Source organism: Miniopterus schreibersii (assembly GCF_964146895.1).
Source record: "Miniopterus schreibersii genome assembly, chromosome: 12".
NCBI classification, from domain to species: domain Eukaryota; kingdom Metazoa; phylum Chordata; class Mammalia; order Chiroptera; family Miniopteridae; genus Miniopterus; species Miniopterus schreibersii.
Window position 1 is genome coordinate 65351464 of NC_138112.1, and position 19616 is coordinate 65371079.

At 49.8% G+C, this 19616-nt stretch overlaps 1 protein-coding gene across 2 annotated transcripts; it reads right to left on the reverse strand.

The window, feature by feature from the left end:
• Nucleotides 1–844: 844 nt before the first annotated feature.
• On the reverse strand, nucleotides 845–10653 carry UBE2L6 (ubiquitin conjugating enzyme E2 L6). 2 transcript variants are annotated; one of them, XM_081155403.1, is made up of 4 exons: nucleotides 10165–10653; nucleotides 7062–7157; nucleotides 3163–3349; nucleotides 845–1836 (listed from the first exon to the last, which is right to left on the reverse strand). In XM_081155403.1, the coding sequence occupies exons 1-4, from the start codon at nucleotides 10189–10191 to the stop codon at nucleotides 1685–1687; spliced, it is 462 nt and encodes a 153-aa protein (XP_081011529.1). In that variant the 5' UTR covers nucleotides 10192–10653; the 3' UTR covers nucleotides 845–1684. The 2 variants fall into 2 exon arrangements, with proteins under 2 accessions (XP_081011529.1, XP_081011528.1); XM_081155402.1 differs by lacking the exon at nucleotides 10165–10653 and adding an exon at nucleotides 9566–9949.
• Nucleotides 10654–19616: the final 8963 nt, after the last annotated feature.

Below are 19616 nucleotides of genomic sequence, written 5' to 3' on the forward strand. Positions count from 1 at the left end.
ACCTGTTCACCATCTGATTGTGGAAAAAAGGAGTTCGAACCTCATGGAGGTGTTGAGGGTTGAATGAAATAATGAAATGAACAAAAAGCCTTGCCTGGTGCCTGTCACATAAGTGTTCAGTAAGTGGTGGCCAAGAGTGAAAACAAATCTTACATTTTGAGCCATCAGTGGCACTTTTCTCAAGTCTCTTCCCTCTTTCCACACGTCTCCCAGATCAGAGAATTCCAGGGCAGGGCTGGACTAGAAGATGCTCTAAAAATCTCACCCAAACTAGGCTAGTGGGGCCTGCAGTGAATGATACCCCACACTTCTGTTTCTTAAGAGCAGATGGTTTTCCAGGAGCTCAGAACCGTTGCCCAGAAAGTTCTTCCTTCAGGTTAAGTTCATCCCTCCAACTCTGGCTGAAGTTGTGGCTTGTTTCTGTCTTTCCATTGCTAGAGACAAACTGAGGAGCTGATAACAATGTCCTACGAACAATCCTGTCTGGCTTAATCAGCCACTTGGGCAATGTTGTGCTGATGAGAACAGCCCATGAAAAACACAAAAACGAAAACCAGCTGGCGCTAAGGCAGGAGGTGACCTGGCAATCCACTGAAGTGTCCTGTGCCTCCGCTGTCTCATCTATAAAATGAGGACATACCCCTGTGGATGTGTTGACGGTCCCGCTGGCCAAAATGGCCCAGTCCCTTGTGGTCCCACAATGTAACCTTGGGGTTACCTGAGGCTTGAGGCCATCAGTTCATGGGCAATAGGGTCACACCTTTTATTAGGCAGCAGCTAAACCCCCAGACTCCGCTTCTCCTGACGAAACCACTCCATCCCTTCAATGAACACCGAGTCAGACTCCACAAGTCATCTGTGACTTTAATGGCTGGAAGAACACATGGTTTCTGTGACTCCCCCTGGACTGGAGGGACCATTCCTCCTAACCTAAGGCCTGGTCCCCAGGAAGTGACAATCTAATAGTATGCAAGTGGTTTGGAAACCATGTAGTCAGATTTCTGGGATAGAGATCAGATTCTTCACTTAGTGCAGGAGTGGGGAACCTATTTTCTGTCAAGGGCAGTTGGATACTTATAACATCATTCTCGGGCCATACAAACTATCAGCTTAAAAATTAGCCTGCTATATTTGGTCAAACATTTAATTAACTCACCCCTAACATGATGGCTGGAACTGCTTCTCTTAGGCAGGGCCAGACCAAATGATTTCGAGGGCTGGACATTCCCTACCCAACTTAGTGATTCATCAGTAGAAAAGAACAGGTTTAGCCCCTAAATCTACACGTGTAATCAACAAATCACCCAACTGCAAATCACTCCGTTCCATGTGCTCTGCCTCCTGCCCCTACGATTCTGGTTGGCTGCTGGGCTCACTTCCTGCGAGCTGGCCTGGAAGGTGACCCCTAAGATGGAGCCACCAGTGAGATCTGGCCTGTGACTCTGTGAAACTAAACTGCCTGGCTCTGGAGCACAGAAAGGGAGAGGGAAAGCACATCTGTGGCCAGGTGAACCTAGAACTGGGTCCACACCTACCACACACACAACTAACGACTAACAACCTAAGAAGGAAGAAAACAGAAAAACTGAGCAGAAAATGGGCAATCAAGAGCTCTGGTCCCAGTCCATAAAGTGTGTCTGTCCATCAGGCCGACAGGGTCTGTTGCAGAGGGACAGAACTAAAGTTAGGAGGGCCGCTGCTCTCCAAACTTAAGGGTGAACTCTTCGGCTCTCCTGTTGAACTGCTCTGGGTCCTGTGTTAGCAGGTCAGCAAGCTCCAGACGCAGGGGCTCCTCCAGGTCCAGCTTATTCACCAGCACGTTGAGGGCTTCCAAGACTGGGGAGAGAGGCCAGGTCAAAACATGAAGACAGGGAGAAATATCCTGGGAGGGGCCCGCTAGCTGCCCACTCTCAGATCCCCCTGAAACTCCATGCTCACTCCCCGGGAATGCCCAAGGAAGTCCTATCTCTCAGGGTGACTCTACAACCAAATTGAATGCCCCTCACATCCCTGGCTGATGATGCCAAAGGCCTGACTGGTTCTATAAGGGGTTTTCAAACTATGTTCCACGGTGAGATACATGGGGTGTCTGGGTCCCACTCCTTTTTCAACAACAACCACTCTGTTTTCCTCTGTTTGATATTAGGATTCCAAATAAACATTTATTTGGGAAAAGAGATTCTGAGGCTAAAGACTAGGCACCACTACTGCCTGGTTGCTCCTGATCTTTCACAGATGCCTTTGGGAGCCCGGAGAAGGCAGGGGCCCATCTCCCCAGGCACATCGCATGCGCACAAACATGCAGCTCTGAGGTAAGAGTGCTTCACAGACCCCTAAAGGTCATCCAAGGAGCACACCCCACCCTTGCCCCAAGATCCTTGTTGCCGGGGCTGAGAACTCCTGAGATGGTCCAGAGGCAGGATAGATCACACATTGACTTGAACCACTAGCCACGTGTGGTTAAATTTAAATTAATTAAAACGAGCTACAATTGGGAACTCAGTTCCTCAGTCGCATTGGCCACATTTCAAGTGCTCAATAGCCACACGTGGCTAGTGACTATGGAACTGGACAGTGCAGCCACACAACATTCCCATCACAGCAGAAAGTCCTGCTGGATGGCACTGCGCTAGTCAGCTAAGCCCGGCTTCGAATCCTAGCGCTGCCACTCGCCAGCTGAGTGACCTTAGGAAAGTGCTTCCCCTCTCTGGGCCTTAGTGTGCTCCATGGAGTTGCTCAGGGGATTAAATGAAGTTATATGTGAAGTTCTCTGTATTGTGCTGAACATGCTTAATTCAGTGATGTGGATTATCATTACGGGGCCAATCCCCTCAACTGTCAGTTAGGGCACTGAGCCCCGGAAAGGAGTGGAGACTTCACCAAGGCCCACAGATAGAGAGCAGCAGCCTTCTTAGCCCCAGCCCTTCCCTCTACAGCCCAGCGGCCTCTCTCCCACCACCCACAGCCACGCCGCTGTTGCACCTGCCCAGGTAAAGAACCGAGGCAGGAGCAGGTATCTCAGGACGCGGCCCTTCTAGCCAATGACTGACTCTGCTAAGACCCACAATTTTTATCTCCTCTCTTTTGGGCTTTTCTGACCTAAAACCAGCCCTGTAACCCCGCTCCAGCACTGGCCCTCCCAGTGGGCCGGGCCCAGCCCACCTTGGTAGGCCTTGGTATAAGGCTTCCAGTTGTCATTGCTGATGATGGGTAGGCACACCTGGCCGCTGACGTCCACATTAGGGTGGTAGATCTTGGTTAGGAACGTCACCGTGGGGGGGAATAACGGATACTCCTCGGGGAAGCTGATGCGCAGTCTGAAGGCCCTGAGGTTATACGGCGGCTTCTCCTGTACAAGAAAAAGGGTGAAGCTCCGTCCCGAGGCAGGGCTGCTCTGAAAAGATCGCTTTCCTCCTCAGGCCTTGGTCTGGTTTCCCCCTTCCCTGCTCCCACCCCAAGTTCCAAGCATCCTCTACTCCACTCCTAAAAAGAATCATGACGGTACCTGCATTCATTTGGCAACTGAGCCACGGGTGAGTGGAAGAGTGGAATCACAGAAGAACGCTGGCCTGGGGTCACCAGTCAGATCCTGGCTTTTGCTGTGTGACCTGGGCCAGTGCCTCCCATTCCGAGGCCTCAGTTTCCTCATTTGAAAAATGGGTCAAGTTTGACTAGATAAGCTCTAAGGACCACCTCAGCTTTCTTTTGTATTGATAATTCACTTTTTCCCCAGTTTTATGGAGAAATAATTGACACACATCACTATAAAAGTTTAAGGTATATAGCATGATGGCTCGATTTACATATATTGTGGAGTAATTACCATAACAAGGTCAGCTAACACTTAACTTCTCATATAGATATAATGAAAAGAAGAAAAAAAATGTGTTTCTCCTTGTGATGAGGACTCTTAGGATCTCATGTCTTAGCAACTTCCTTACAGATCTGCAGGAGTGTCAGCTACAGTCCTCACATTGTACGTTACATCCCTAGCACGCACTTACCTTGTAACTGGAAGTTTGCATTTTTTGACCACTTTCTTTTATTTCCCCCTCCCTCCACCCTCTGCCTCTGGCAACTACAAGTCTGATCTCTTTTTCTGGAAGTTTGGGGGTTTTTTGGTTTTCACTTTTGTTTTTAGATTCCTCATGTAAGTGAGATCACACAGTATTTATCTTCTCCCGTCTGCCTTCAAGGTCCATCCATGTTGTCGCAAATGGTCATCTCGGCTTTAAAGCCTCTGATGAGAATTACGGGAGAGGATGACACGCATCCTCGGTTTGGGAGCTGTTAGCAAATACAGAGGAACGCCGTGGTTGGGGGTGAGGAAATGGAGAAAGCAAGGAAACTGTAAGAGCTCAGGGGATTGGAGATGTAAAATAGGGCAGGCAGCCACTATGAAAACTGTACAGTGGGTTTTTAAGAAGTTAAACTGAGTTACCATGTGATCCAACAACTCCAATTCTGGGGATATACTCAAAAGAAGTGAAAGCAGGGACTCAAACAGGTATTGGAACACCCATGGGCATAGCTGCATTACTCACTATAGTGAATGGTTGAAACCACCCAAAAATGCCCACCTACGGAGGATTGCTGAAGGAAAACATGGCCTGTGCGCACAATGGGATATTACTAGGCTTTGAAAAGGAGATTCTGACACGTGCCACACCATGGAGGAACTCTGAAGACACTGCTAAGTGAGACAAGCTAGACAAAAAAAGAACACCTTTTGAATGATTCCACTTTTGTGAGATACTTAGAATAGTCAAACTCATAGACATAAATTAGAAAATTAGTTACCAGGGACTGGAGGGAAGGAAGAATGGGGAGACTACTCATGAGTACAGAGTTTTGGGAAGATGAAAAAGTTCTGGAGATGGATGGTGGTGATGGTTACACAAGAATGTGAATGTACCCAGGGCTACTGAACCGTAAACGTAACAATGACTAAGACGGGAAATACTGTCATGTGTATTTTACTATGATTTAAAAGAAAGAAAAAGAAAGAAAAAGGAAGAAAAAGGAAGAAAAAGGAAGGGGAGGAAGAAAGGAAGGAAGGGAGGGAGGGAGGGAGGGAGGGAGGGAGGGAGGGAGGGAGGGAGGGAGGGAGGGAGGGAGGGAGGGAAGGACGGACACAGGGGCTGGAGTGATCAAGGGTTGGAGGCTGCTAGGACCCAGAAGGAAACCCTCCAGAGTTTGAGCACCCTGAAGGTCTGCCTGAGCACCTACTCTGTGCTGCCCTGTGCTAAGGGCTTGATACATATTAGCTCGCGTAGCAGAGTGTAGGGTTTACATGGACTTTGGAGCCACGCTGCCTGCATGTGATTCTTGTCTCTGCTACTCACTAGCTGAGTGACCTTAGGTAAGTAACTTAACTTCTCTGTGCTTCCATATGGGAATAATAATATACTGCTTCATAGGACTTATGTGAGTATTAAACGAGTTAATTTATGCTAAGAACTTAGAACAGGGCCTGGCACGTGACAAGCACTACGTATGTGTCAGCTGTTATGGTAAGTATTGTGAAAACTCATGACTATCAGCATTTCCATTTCCAGAAGAGGAAACTCAAGTTCAATGTAAGTAACTTGCCCAGGGCCACAGTGGCAGTTCTGGAATGGGAACTGCCAACTCTACATCTCCAAAACATGAACACTCTGCACCCCGAGACAGAAGGAACCCCAGAACCTGGGTGAGCCCAGTCCATACTGGTGCCAAAGCTTTACAGAACCTTTGTTACTGAGGAGACAGGACAAAGAATTACATGTGCATTTAAGCACAGTCAGGGTATGAAGAGAGCTCCTCTTCCTTAGCAGAAGCCAAAACAGGAGCCATAGTGGTCTTGGGTGTGTCTGAAATAAGAGATGGGACAACTACTGAGCAGATAAAATGTCTCAGCATTTATGTTCTTGATAACAAGGGGCTGGGACCCAGGACACAGAGACTTGGCCAAAGGTGAGGCCTCACAGAAGGCTAAGTGACTTTTGCATCTTATCTGCAAGCTTTGAAATCTGAACAACACTATTCCGCTGTAATTAAGCACCACCACTGTTGGAGGATGGGCTCCTGGAGAAAGTATTCTCAGTTCAATGCACTCATTTTTGTGTCCATTATCCCCGGCCCGTAGGGATATTGGGTGAAATGTGCTTTATTTTGACATCCGTTTACCGATGCTGCTTCTGTAGATGTCAGCTTCGCTGACTGTCTTGATATAACAAATGTCTGGAGGACACTTTGAGGTTGGCAAAATTGGGGAATATTCTCTTTACCTGCTACCAACCATGGGAAACAGGAAGTTTACCCCTACCCTTTGACAAAGGTCCAAGAAATCTTTTTTTTTTAAAGAATGAAATCTTACCAGCATGGATGAGCTAAAGGGTATCATGCTAAGTGAAATAAGTCAAAGACAAATACCATATGATTTCACTTATATGTGGAATCTGAAGGATATAAACACACAAACAAAACTGAAACAATCTCATAGAAAACAGGTTGCCAGAAGGGAGGGGGGCTGGCAGACTGGGTGAAAAAGGTGAAGGGACCGAAAGGTACAGGTTGGTGGTTACGGGATAGTCACGAGGATGTAAAGTACAGCATAGGGAATACAGTCAATACTACTCTGTAGGGTGCCAAGTGGGTACTAGAAATATCAGGGGGAACACTGTAAAGTAGATGATTGTCTAAACACTATGCTGTACACCTGAAACTAATACAGAATAATATTGAACGTAATCGGTAATTGAAAGAATAACTAAATAAATTTTAAAAATAAATAAATTTGCTACTAAAAAAAGATTTTTTTTTTTTTAATGTCATGTGTCTGCTGAAGTTTCTGTGGCAGGTTTGGTAGCTCCTGGTTTGAGGAAGGAGTCTCCTACTAAAGTCCAAAAGTCTTTTAGCTCTTCTGCCTCAACCTCGGAAGCAACCCCTCTACCAATGACAGAGGCAGTAAATAAAAGAACTCTAAGGCAGGGAAAATTCTTGCCCAGTCCTAACCACCCCTGCCCAGGCCCCTGGCCTAAGTCACCCCAACCCCAGGCCAGGCTCCCAGAGACACTCACGGGCAGGAGGAGTGCGTGCCACACCAGGACATCCGCGTCACTGCTGGACAGGTCGCACAGGTACGGGGGAAGCTCCTTCTGAAGATCCTCCAGCTCCTGAAGGACACAGTGAGGGGGTGGTTGGCCTAGTCTCCCCTACTTCAGCCACCTCCCCCTGCCCCAGCATAAGCTGTCCTAAGTTCCCAACGGGGCAGAGGCCGGTAAAGTCAGAGCCCCCACTCATGGAGCACTTAGTATGTCAGGCCCTATGCTAAGTGCTTTAAGTGACTTGGCCGGTGTTAGCCTCACACAGCTCTGCAGGTGCCAGGTCAAGGGGAGATGAAGGTCACTGCTTCTAGATGTTAGAACTTGGAAGTCAACTCTCTTAGGAGCCTGGAAACCATGGCACTTAACCTCTAACCTCTAGTTCCTTCTCTAGAGTCACAAGGTCCTAAAACCCTCCCTCCCTCTGTCCCTCCCTTGCATCCGCTAAGTGTCCAGCATGACAGTGTGTCCTTACAGTGCTCTTGGCAGCAAAGGCATCACCCTGTACCTGGCAGACTCCTCCATCCCAGGGTGAGAGGAGGGAAATGACTCGGACCACTGCAAAGCAGAAGTCTATACACCAAGCAGAGAAACAAGGGGACACGAGGGACTCACCTTACTAGAAATGATGTCCAATCACCTGGACACCACTGAATTCTCCCAACAGCCCTTTCCTGAGCACCCTCTATTCACATCTGACTGAGACAGGGCCTAGCCCTCAAGAACTTCACTGGAGCAATGGAGGACCCAGGGCTGTGATTATGTGGACAATGTACAGAGACATAACAGGGAAGGAGAGGAGGGGACAGCAGGAAGGCTTCGAGGAAGGTGACAATGAGCTGGACCATGTGGAATAAAAGGAGCCCACCCTGCAGGGAAGGGGAGAGGCACCAAGGCAGAGGGCCCAGTCAGACAAATGTGTACAGTGTGTCTCATGCAAGGTTAATAGTTACAGGAAAACGGTCCCATGGTCAAGTGCATTGGGGAACACTAGGCTAAACAGATTTCTCCACAGCAGGACTTCCCAAGTCTTTAATATGCTATTGTGGGTCATGAACCTCCAAGGTGTGAGCCCACAGCACGCAGTACTTCTCAAACTTATTTGACCAAGGAGCCCTCTCCCTTTCAGGGTCCATCCTGTGGGACAACACACCTTTTTTGGGGGGGAGAAAATAAAAGATACAAAGATGTTCAAGGGCAGGTCATATCCTCTGGAACACAGAATGGGTGTGAACCACTGGTTCTCTATAAGGGAGACTTTACCCCCCCCCCCCCAGAAGACCCTTGGCAATGTCTACAGCCATTTTTGGTTTTCACAAATAGGGGATGCTACTGGCATTTAGTGGGCAGAAGCCAGGGATGCTCATGAACATCCTATAAAAAATTATCTGGCCCAAAATGTCAATGGTGATGGTGTTGAGAGACCCTAGTGTAAACAAAGGCAGAGAGAAAGCTTCCCACAGCCCATCCACGGTTGGGAAGGGATCCCTTAACATCATGGACCACCCAAACTTTATCTGCCCCTCAATATGTAAACACAGTCCTGTCCCCCATTTCCTAGGTTTTAGCCCATATTCCATCTCTGTTCATGCCAACAAACTGCTTCTGCCCAAAGTATCTGACCCTCATTTACCTTTACCCCAACCAGAAGCATCTGCTACTCCAAGTCCTAGTTCCAGTATCATCTGTGGCTCTCTGGCTACAATGAAGACCAAGGTTGGAGGGGAAGCTGTGGGACGAACATTTCCTGACTTACTACAACCTGGGCACACTGGTATCTCACATAAGTGAGTTCTGCCAAACTCTCCCCAAGCCTGAGAATGTGGAAATCCAAGCAAGATACACAGCTCTTTCCTGAGGCCTAGAGGAAATTAACTGACTCAGAGGAACAGAAAATGAAAGTAAAGAGGCCACTGAAAGGACCTGCAGGTTGGAGCCCCATCCACCTGAACTCGAAACCAAGCCCCGTCCACCCTATTGGGTGACCCTGACGGAGCGATTCTGAGCCGAAATGTTCTCATCCGTGCAACGGGCGGGGCATATGGCTTGCTCACAGGGTTGCTGGGAGAATTAGATGAAATGACTAATGTAAACCGTCTGACGCTATATGGTGCCAGTGGGATAAATAAATACCTACTAGAACTCCTAGCTCTTTCCCACTTAGCTGGAAAGCCCCTCTGCCCTGGTTTGCTGCCAACCTCTAGATTTCAGTTCTGGGCTGTCTGCTCCAGGTGCCCCAATCTGGGACCATCTTCCTCTCAGAGGCTGAGGGCAGCAGGCACCCCCGGCCACCCTCTCAGGCCTGTCCCCCCACTCTGCACATCAGAGGGGCACTTCTGAGAGAATCAGAGTCCGGGGGATGTGAGGCCCACCAGGACTGCTCTTCCTTCCCCCTGGGTCTCCTGGCTCCACCTAGTCCTAGCACACCCTGGGTTTCCCCACCTCCTGGGAGAAAGCCTCTGTTCCCCATCCTTCCCGACCTCAAGCTGTGGAAAGCAAGCTGAGCGAGGGCAGGAGTTTTCTTCATTTCTGCACGCAGTAGGCATTCGGCATTTGTAGAGCGAATGAATGCACACCACGGACTGTACAGGGCACCTTCCAGGTCGGCTTTGGTAGCTTTTCCTCCCGAGAATGCCCGGGGAACCCTGCTCCCGGCCCCCACCCGGCCCCCGGACGGCGCGGGACGCGGGGATGCCGCGGGTACACGGAGGCGGCGGGCCCCGGGCTCCGACGCAAGCGGCTGTGCGGGTTCTCCTCGGCTCACAGCCCGCCGCGCCCCACCCGGCCCCGGGAACCTGCAGCCCCCGAGCCGAAACCGAAACCAGCCTGCGGGCGCCCGCCTCCCGCGCCTCCGGCACAGCGCAGGAGCCAGGGCGCGACGGGCCCCCCGCCTCCCGCGCCCCGCACCAACCACTCCAGCACCGGCGCCCTCGCACACCCCGTCTTCCTCGGGGGGGGGGGGGGCTGGCTCAGCCAGCCCCGGGTCCGGGGTAAACCGCGCGCTCGGGGCGCCCCGGGGGGGAAGGAGGGGCAGGGCTGAGGGCGAGGCCCCCCGAGAAGGGTCATCCGCAGCAGTTACCTTCGCCACCCGCTTGCTCGCCGTCATCCCGGGACCAGTGCGGGATCGCGCGACCGCAGCCACGGGTCGCTCGGGCGGGAGGCCGGGCCCGCCCCCCGCGGGGACCGCACCCCCGGAAGCCCCGCCCGCGCGCCGCGGCCCCGCGCGCCCGTGGGAACCCTGCTGTCCCCACCGACTCTGCCGGCACCCGGAGGCTTCCGAGGGCAGGAGGCGGCCGTGCCCCGGCCCGGTCGCCAGCGCGGCGCGCTCGGGCCCCGGGAACGCGCGCCCGTTGTCGGGGGACCCGCGGCCCTGGAGCGCGCGGCGCGGCCCGGCCCTGGCGTCCCGCTGGGGGGCGCCGCGCGCCGGGGGGCCGCGCTCCGCGGCGGGGCTGGGTCCGCCCACCCGTGGCCGGGTTCCACTCCGCCGCGGGACTCCCCCATCTGCCGCCGCTCCAGACACACGCTCGCCCCCAGTCTTTACGGGTCGCTGGCTCTGCACACGCAGCTCCCCACGGCTCGCTCGGCCGCCCCCGCCCTCTGGCCGTCGCCCTGAGCCCCCCGCCCCCGCCCCAGCGAGTAGCCGGGGCCGCTTCCCCTCTCTGGGCCCCTCGCCCCATCTCTAAGCAGGGGTGCGGCACAGCGTACACTGTATGCCCTCCAGAGGCACCCCCCGGCAGGTTGAGATCCTTTGTGCGAGGCCGCCGTCGGTGGCGCGAGTGCAGGGCGGTGTCTCCAGGTGACGGCTTGGCGACGAGCGCCGCAAGGGGGCGCGGTTGGGCCCGTTCGCCCTGGCTCTGGGTCCTTGAGACCCAACAGCAAGTCCCGCTGCGTGTCCCCTGGGAAGACAGTGGGTGGGGGCAGCCCCGCGACGAACTTCAGGGGCCTCCCTTGTTTTACCGTCGGCCCGGTACAGCCTGCGGCCTTCATGGAGCCCCCCCAGCCCGGGGCGTAAGGGCAGAGGCCCATTGCCCCAGCCGGGAGCTGGGGCCGCCGCGGAAGGGCAGCCCCTGGGCGCCGAGCAGCGCCTGGGGACTGTCCTAGTGACGGTGAGACTCCTTGGGGGCTAGACCCAACCTCCTTACCCGCCGGCTTTCCGTCCAGATGAGGAAGGAAATCAGCGCGTTTTGAGCCCCTGTTTTGAGGCCTGTGCCCACCACCTCACGTAGTTTTCATCTAAGTGTCTTGGAACCGAATCGCTTTTCTGCTCAGATGTGCGACTATTGGTAAAGGGATTGGTTCTGTTTCATTAAATTCAGTGAACTTTAACCAGGCATCCTCTAGATGCCAGAAATGAACGGGAGACTGTCCCAGGTAGAGATGAGGGAATGGGGGCGCTTGGCCCGACCTCTGGTCATTTGCCTCAGCGTGCATTTACTGCTGGGTGTCAGGCACTGACCTGTAGGGATCAAACAGCACAGGAGAAAGTGGGGTCCCTGCCCTTGAGGAGGGAAAGAATGCAGCCCCTGCATTTTTAATACAAAATGGTAAGAGAGAATATAGGGAACCACCTGGAGCTGCGGGAGCCTGGAGGAGGGTCACCCGATGCAGCCTGAGAGGGGCAAGGTTCCCTGGAAGAGAGAAAACCCAGGTGCGTGGAGCACCTGGTGAGTTAGCTGGAGCGAGAACTGGGATGCGTGTGTTCCCAGAGAGGGAAGAGAGGCAGCCAAGGTGCAGTGCCGTGGAAGCTGAAAGCTCTTCCATAACGTGGAGCTAAGTTAAGCTCTGCGGCTCACCTTCCTTTCTAGTCCAAAAACCCTACAACTCCGAAGTGAATTGAATTTAGAGTCATGGATTTAGCCCGGCCGCCCCACCCTGGGATGGGTCCTAATCACCCATCCAGCTGGGAGGCCCACGTGCATGGCCTTCCTGTCTTTACACAATGCAGACCTTTGAGTGTGTGTCAGAAGGAGCCCCAAGGAGACCTGCCCCCAGTGCAGCATGGCCTTGGGTGGGCCGTGGAACCTCCCCCCTGCTTCCCAGGACACCTGTGAGGCCTAGCTCACAGAAGTGGAGGAACTTTGAAAATTATAACCCCCAGGTATAACTAATCAGGATTCAATCCCAGCTCAGCCATTATTGTCTGAAAAACCTTGGGCAAATTACTTAGCCTGTCGGTGCCTCCGTTTCCTCATCTGTAAAATAGGGCCAACAGTGGCTGCGAGGTGTAATGAATTAATATTTGGACAATGCACGGTAGTTATAATCATGATATTTGCCTTCATATGCCTGCAGCACGTCTGGAAGGATACAGGATCCTGAAATGGTCCCTGGGGACGGGATGGGAGGGGAAGGAAAATGTTTCACTATAAACCCCATTTCCTTTTAAATTATGTTTATTGTATAAAGAGATCCTATAACCTGATATGAAAAACGAAGCAACTCCATAAGTACTACAAAGGCAAAAGACGTGAACATTTGATCAAAGAGGAAACACAAATACTTAACCTCAGTAATCGAGGAAATGATTGGGATACCATTGCTTGCTTATCCAATTAACAAGGTTAACAGTAATTTCTGCTTTTTTAATTTTTCTAAATGTTCTCAAAGGTGCTATTTTTAGTAATAAAAAACTGAGTCATTAAAAAAAACAAACATAGAAAGTATGAAAACTTCTGCCAGTACGGAAAATCATAAAAAGCATAAAAATGAATCGACACTTGTATAGACAGCAAGGCTCAGAGCCCAGGAAGCCAATTCCTTTTTTCTTGGTTTCTGAGTTTTATTATGGGATTGTCCGTAAAGAGAAGGCTGTTCCTGATTTACACTGTGACGGTTTCCCAAGAATAAACATACACATACATGCATATTTATGTTAATGTCTGTAAGTAACTTTTTCTTCAGGTAGACTGTGAGCCCAGGAAAGGACTCCCTCAGAATCACTCCCTGCGGAGGACTCCCACGGTTCCATCTGCTGAGAAGGTCCCATTATGTTCTCGCCATATGGGTCTCAGCCCATAGGGGTGCCCTTGGTATGGAGGAGGCTAGAGTCTACTTTAGTGCTGCCTGAGGGACAGCAGTGCCCCAGGCTTTCTGTAGCTGGCCCCCGGGGGACTCTGCAGTGGGTCCTGTTCCTTAGACGTAGCCAAAAGGACCTTTGCCTGAGTTGACCCACAGCAGGGCTTATCTCCTGCTTGCTCAGACCATAGCCTGAGGCAGCTCACACAAAGCTCAGGACACACCCCACCGAGGCACCACCGGGCAACCACCCCAAATCTACTAATGACTAGAATGACTAAGTTAGGAGGCCCAACTTAAATCCGATAGCTTTGTTCGGCACATTTGTTTTCATAATGTAAGTTTTACTGAACAGAAAGGTACAACGTAGGAGAGCCTAAATTTACGAAGCAAAAGCAATTCTCTGGAACCTGAAGTTTGCTAAGTAATCTGTATGAGAGCAGCTCTATAGAGAACATACGAGCAGGAAAAGTCAGACAGGTTTCATCTGAAGTAGCAATTTCATCAGACGACAAATTTGGTTGTCAATTTATTAAGTCGTAGCCCCTCTCAATCTCAGTTCGGTATGACTTGCTAGCTGGACTTTCTTCTTTGATACTGAATCCCTCATGGTGTCTCTTTCATAGGTACCTTCATTCCAGGGCGCATTCTGACTTTCAGGGGCCCTAGGCACTTTTGCCTTGTATGGCCCCTTCTTCCACTAAAAACAAGATTAAAAATTACATTTCGTTATTGCATTGGTATAAATAATATAATCCAGATCATATTCATTATTATATTTATTCTTTCTTTTGTAAAGTTTAAAAGAAACTAAAATTAAAGCATCTTTGTAGGCTCCTAAAATAATCCTGGCCTCCAGGCCCGGTGTCTGGCCAGCCCTGACTCATTCTACTAATGGTGAGGGCTACCGATTTCCCAATACAGAGGAGATGTCCAGTTTCCTTTTTATGTAAGTGTATTCAAGTAAACAAAACAAGGCCATTAGACAATATTATATTAGTCAGCTCCAGCTGCCATAACAAAGCACCATAGACTGGGTGACTTAAACAATAGAGAGTTATCTTCTTACGGTTGTAGAGCGGGATGGCTGAGACCAGGATGCCAGCACAGTAGAGTTCTGGGGAGGTCCCTCTTCCCAGATGGCCTCTTCTCTTTGGGTCCTCACATGGAGTGTGTGTCTCTCTCCCTCTGCATGTAAAGCCACAGTCCTATTGGATCAGGGTCCCACCCTTATGACCTCAGTTAACCTTAATTACCCCCTAAAGACCTTATCTGCAAATACACGCACACTGCAGATTAGGGCTTCAACGTATGAAATTTGGGGGGACACAATTCAGTCTGTAGCGAATGGGAAAGAACATAATAGTACAGGGGTGTGTGAGAATACAGAAGAAATGACAGCCACTCATTTTAGAGATGGCTGAGGTCTAGGAATGGAGAACCTGCCTCATGGAGCCAGGATTGGAATTCCTGAGCGTTCTGGACCTTTTGGGACATTTGGTGGTGAGGCACCCCGGCTCCTCCAGCACACTCCTGGGAGTGGGATGATCCCTTCCCCATGGCCTTTGACCTGCCCAGGAGGGATGCAAGACCCAGCCCACGGCCTGCTTTTGCCAAGCCCTGGGTCCTGGGGGGGGGGGTCAGTTTCCCAGAGGAGCCAAACAACTTCAGAGCTGCATTTTGTTTTCATCAGAACACTACCAAAGTAAAATACAAATGGACAATAGCATGAAAAAGTGCTCTATCTCATGAGTAATTCAGGAAATAAAAATTAAGACCATAGTGAGACATTAATAGATTGGCTAAACGTTTAGATTATGACAACCCCAGGTGCTGGGAGAACTTGATAAACAGTAACTTTTTGCCCTAAACACCTCTTATTCATCCCATTGGTGAGGGAGGAGTTCTTGCCCCATAGTTAGGGGGATGGCTGAACCCAGGACACCTGACACTGGATAGATAACAGCTGGTTGTTGGTCACACATGCCTCATCCTGAGGGAGGAGGATATCACGTGCCGCACAGGGCCACACGGGGGCTGCACTCAGGAACAGAGCAAGCGTCCAGGGGATGCAGGACTCAAGCTTTCTGGTACCAAGAGGATGCAGTGCCCCCTGGTTCCCATGGGAGGATGTATGTGTTTGGATTGTTTGAATAATTCTGGCAGGAAACCGAAGCCCGCAACTCAGAGGTAAGCAGGAACTCTGCCTGGTCCCCTTGATAAGGAGGGATATTTGGCTACAGGACCTGATGTGAGGAAGCAGAGTGGGGAGGGGACTTGCAGTTGCGCCACTCACGTCACTGCTCGTTTCACCAGCTGTCCAGGCAGCACATAATAGTGAGCCTTCAGTTTAGTTCTGTTAGGGTGACGCAGAGAACAGAACCAACAGCGTGTGTGTGTGTGTGTGTGTGTGTGTGTACATACATATATACATATTCATATATAAATCAGTGGACCTTGAATAAAAGATTGCCCTCTATAATGTGGATGGGCCTCACCCAATCAGTTGAAGGCCTTACTAGAACAAATACTTACCTTTGTCTTTCTCTCTCTCTTTTTCTCTCTCTATAGATAGTAGATTTAGATAGATGATAGATAGATAGATAGATAGATAGATAGATAGATAGATAGATAGATAGATATAGCTAAGATACAAACAGATATATAGATCTCTCTCAGTAGACAGATATCTCAAAACAAGAAGTTGCAGTCTGAAGAGAACTCCATTCACAGCTGAGTAAAGAGTCCAAACCTGGGTTTTCTATCCAAAGAGGTGGCAACGGAGTCGAAGGCAAAGGTCAGAGACAGAAACGTGGCGGAGAACCCAGGTGAGCTGCTGAGGGAGAAGTGGAAGAGCAGGCAGGCAGCGTGCAGTTGCAGGGCTGGGGATTTGACCTCGGCGTGAGGTCAAAGGCATCGGTGTGACACAACCAAACGATGGAATACTGTGCGGCTGCTGGGGAGAACGAGATGGAGCGACGCCCTGACACTGAACTGAGTCAGAAACGAAATATGGACGAGTATAATTATGTGTGTGGGAGAGGTGTATAAAATATACATTTTTATAAATAAAGAGAATCTGGAGGAACACGTTTGCAACTCTTACCAGCAGTTGTGTCTGGAATATCTTTTCATTTTATAGATGTCTGGGTTGTCTGAAAATTTTTACAAAACACGTACATGAAATTGTAGTGACAACTTTGACAGAATAATATAAACTTTCCTTAGAAAGAAAGAAACGAGCCCATTTAAAACACCTGTAAAGGCTCATCACGTGTTTCTGACTATCCAGAAAAGTTTTGTATTCCTTGGCCTTCCGGGGTCTTCCAATACATTCTGAGTGTGGGGTTTGGGGTGTTTGTGTCTGAAAAATTGTTTGGATCTAATTCCTGTCTTTATCTCTCTTTCCCACCATCTCCTACCAGAAGACTGAGGGAAGGTGAAAAGAAGAGGGACTATTTATTTTGTTGAGAACATAACATGAGATTTATCCTCTTAGCAGATTTTAATTGTATGTTATTGTGGACCAAAGGTACAATATTGCACAGCAGATCTGTAGAATCTGTTCATCTTATTTAACTGAAACCATATGTCTGTAAGAAGTCAAAGAAAACGTCTCTCCCCTAGGATGGTATTTCGCAGTCAGGGTTCTGAAAAGAGGACTGAGCCCTAATGCCCAAGGCATTCTTTGAGATCAACCAGAATCTCCCTGCGTCTAGAGTGGTCCTAGCTGAGTCCTGTCTGTGGGACAACTAAGAAAATTATCACTTGAACGATTCTCTGTGTTCTGAGAATCAGCTGACTCTGATTCTTCTGCCTTTTTTCCAAGTTTTTGTATCATTTGTCTTCAGAGGAGAAACTGCAGGTATATAGATTGTAAGAAAGCATTCACCCACAGCAACATGAACCTTCAGTATCTGAGGACCCACCTGGGAGAAAAAAACTAATAAAATGTTCTGAGTACAGAAAGAGCCTTAGTGAGAACTCGAACCTCATCCAACACCAGAAAACCTACAGCGGGGGAGAAGCCATGTACACATAAAACATGGGGGGAAATGCCCCTGTGGGCTCATCTCTCCTCACCCACCAGAAGGGAAGGTTCTCATGGCATAGACACCCTAGGGCTGGGGGCAGGACTGAAGTCACGGCCCTAAGCTGACTGTCTGACTATCTGAACACCCATGCTAGGGAGAAATTCTCCAAACACCTCAATTAAGTCAACCTCCAGCCATCCTGTTGGGGAAAAGTGCTCCCGTCTGAGTCAGGGAGAGCTTATCTTCAGCTCAGCTTGTTTAGGCAAGAAAGTCTCCACACAGCAGACACACAGCTCAAAGTCCAGAGTGCAGGGATGGCTTTGGCCAGAGAGCTGAGGTGGCTCACGGAGGTAGGCCCACAGGCTGGGAAACCTCTCCACCAGGCCTCATCCACCCTGAGACTTTGGTCCACAGAGCATCAGACTCCTGCAGCTGGCACAGACTCCTTCAGACCAGCCCTGGTATATGCCAGTCATTTATAGGGTCAAACAGACTTGGTCCATATTTTGGCTTTGTCGCTTACTAGCTATGTTGGCTGAATCAGTTAATTTCTGCGACTTTTTTTTTTCCATTTAAGGTGGAATTAATAATTAGCACCCACTTCACAGGTGCCATGAGAATTAAGAGGGTGACGAGGTTGTTTTCCACCAGCTGCTTTTTATTTGGCTGACCCATTTCCCAGAACCCACAAGCTCCATGGGCCTTGGAGGCCCTCATTTGGGCCCTGGAATAAAGTGATATTGTGTGTGCAGATGCTCCAACCATGTGTCAAATGAATTCAGAAAGGGTCTGGAGGCTTTGGCTAGAAATAAATGGTAAAAATTTATTCAAGGGTCTTAGAGTTTGCATACCGGCAACACACGTGAGCAAAAACCCAGAAGTATTCGGAAGAAGAAAGAAAAGTTAAGGGTTCTTATGATAAAAAGAGCCTTCTTGAAAATAATCAGTCCTGCATTCTTGGTCCTAGGATTGGTCCAGGATGGTATTAGTCAGATGTCGGGCAGTCTGGATGATGGATGTCAGTTGGTCTGGACGCAAGAGTCCTCTCAGGGGGTAATCAGAGGATTATCTGGAGGTTTGATGTATAACCAGGCATTGACACAGGACTGGCAAATTCAAAAGTTGAAGTCCCCAGGTTAGTTAAAACAAAAATAGAGTCATTTCCTCATGCCTCGGCCTTCTTGATTTTAGTAATTTAGCAGCTTCACTAGAATGTTTCCATTTTATTTCTTGCACTGATGTGAAGGAACTTCCTGATGTAGGAGGTTCCCAAGTGACCACAGGGAATGCAGTTCTAGCAAAGCAGGTGCAGAGTCTTCATGGGTCTTTTCCAAGGACCCCCCAACCAGACATACAAATATTCTCTCTCTTTTCTGTCCCCGGCCAGTCTCTTAGAGAAGCAATTCTGGTGCGAGCAGCCAAATTTCCTGACTGTGCCAAACCAGACAGGCCCAGCAGCGAGACAATCATAGAACATTAGAACTGTATCAGGTCATCGGAGACTGCCTTGTTTTTCAAAGGAGGTACGGTTGCCAGATTAGCAAATAAGATACAGAATGTCCAGTTAAATTTGAATTTTCGGTAAATGACCAAAAAAAAAAAAAATTTTAGTATAATTATGTCCCAATATTGCATGGAACATACTTCAGCAAAATTTTGTTTATCTGAAATTCAAATGTAACTGGGCTTCCTGACTTTTATCTGGCAACCCTGAGAGGAGAGGTGCTAAGAGGGAAGCCAGGTGTCATAGCCAGGTCTGTTGGTTCCCAGGCCGCTGAAAATGCCCCCCTGCCCCCAAATGCATATACCCAGCTTTCCCAGTTTTACTTAAGGCCAATGCTTGCTGGGTTGAGTGCCCCAGATTCCTTGACTGTATCACAAGGAAAGGGCCACTGATTCCAGGTCTCAGAGAAGAGAAACAGCATAGACACACACACACAGGTTACAGAGGAAGAGCGGGGCCAGGTTAGGACTTGGGGAGATTCAGGCTGATCTCCAAGTGCGGCTTATCTGGAGACACTAAGTGCTCCAAGGCTCAGTGTCTTAACTATCCAATGGGCACAAAGGGGCCAATTTCCAAAGGGTTACTTTGAAGATCAGCTGAGAAGAGCAATTCCCGAAAATCTGGTTGCCTGCAAACTGTAGAGCAATGTGTCTGTGCTGTTTTTATCATGACCCATGACCGTGGAGGGGCTAAGCTTCCTTCTGTAAAGCTGAGAGCCGCACCCACGCCTCCCCACCCCTGGCGCCCAAAGGGCTTTGGGCTAAATCCCTGGTCCAGCCCCCAAAGCCCACCAAGGAAGGGACCTTTCCCATCGTGATTTACGGGAACTCACACCAGCGATCAATCATCCTTAAATTGTAACTGGGCAGTGTCCTGGGCCAGCCAATAGCGAAGACTGACCCCCCCACACACATCCACACCCCACCCTCCCAGGCCCCGTGGGACTATTCTCTCAGTCTGCACTAAAGCTGCCCAGTG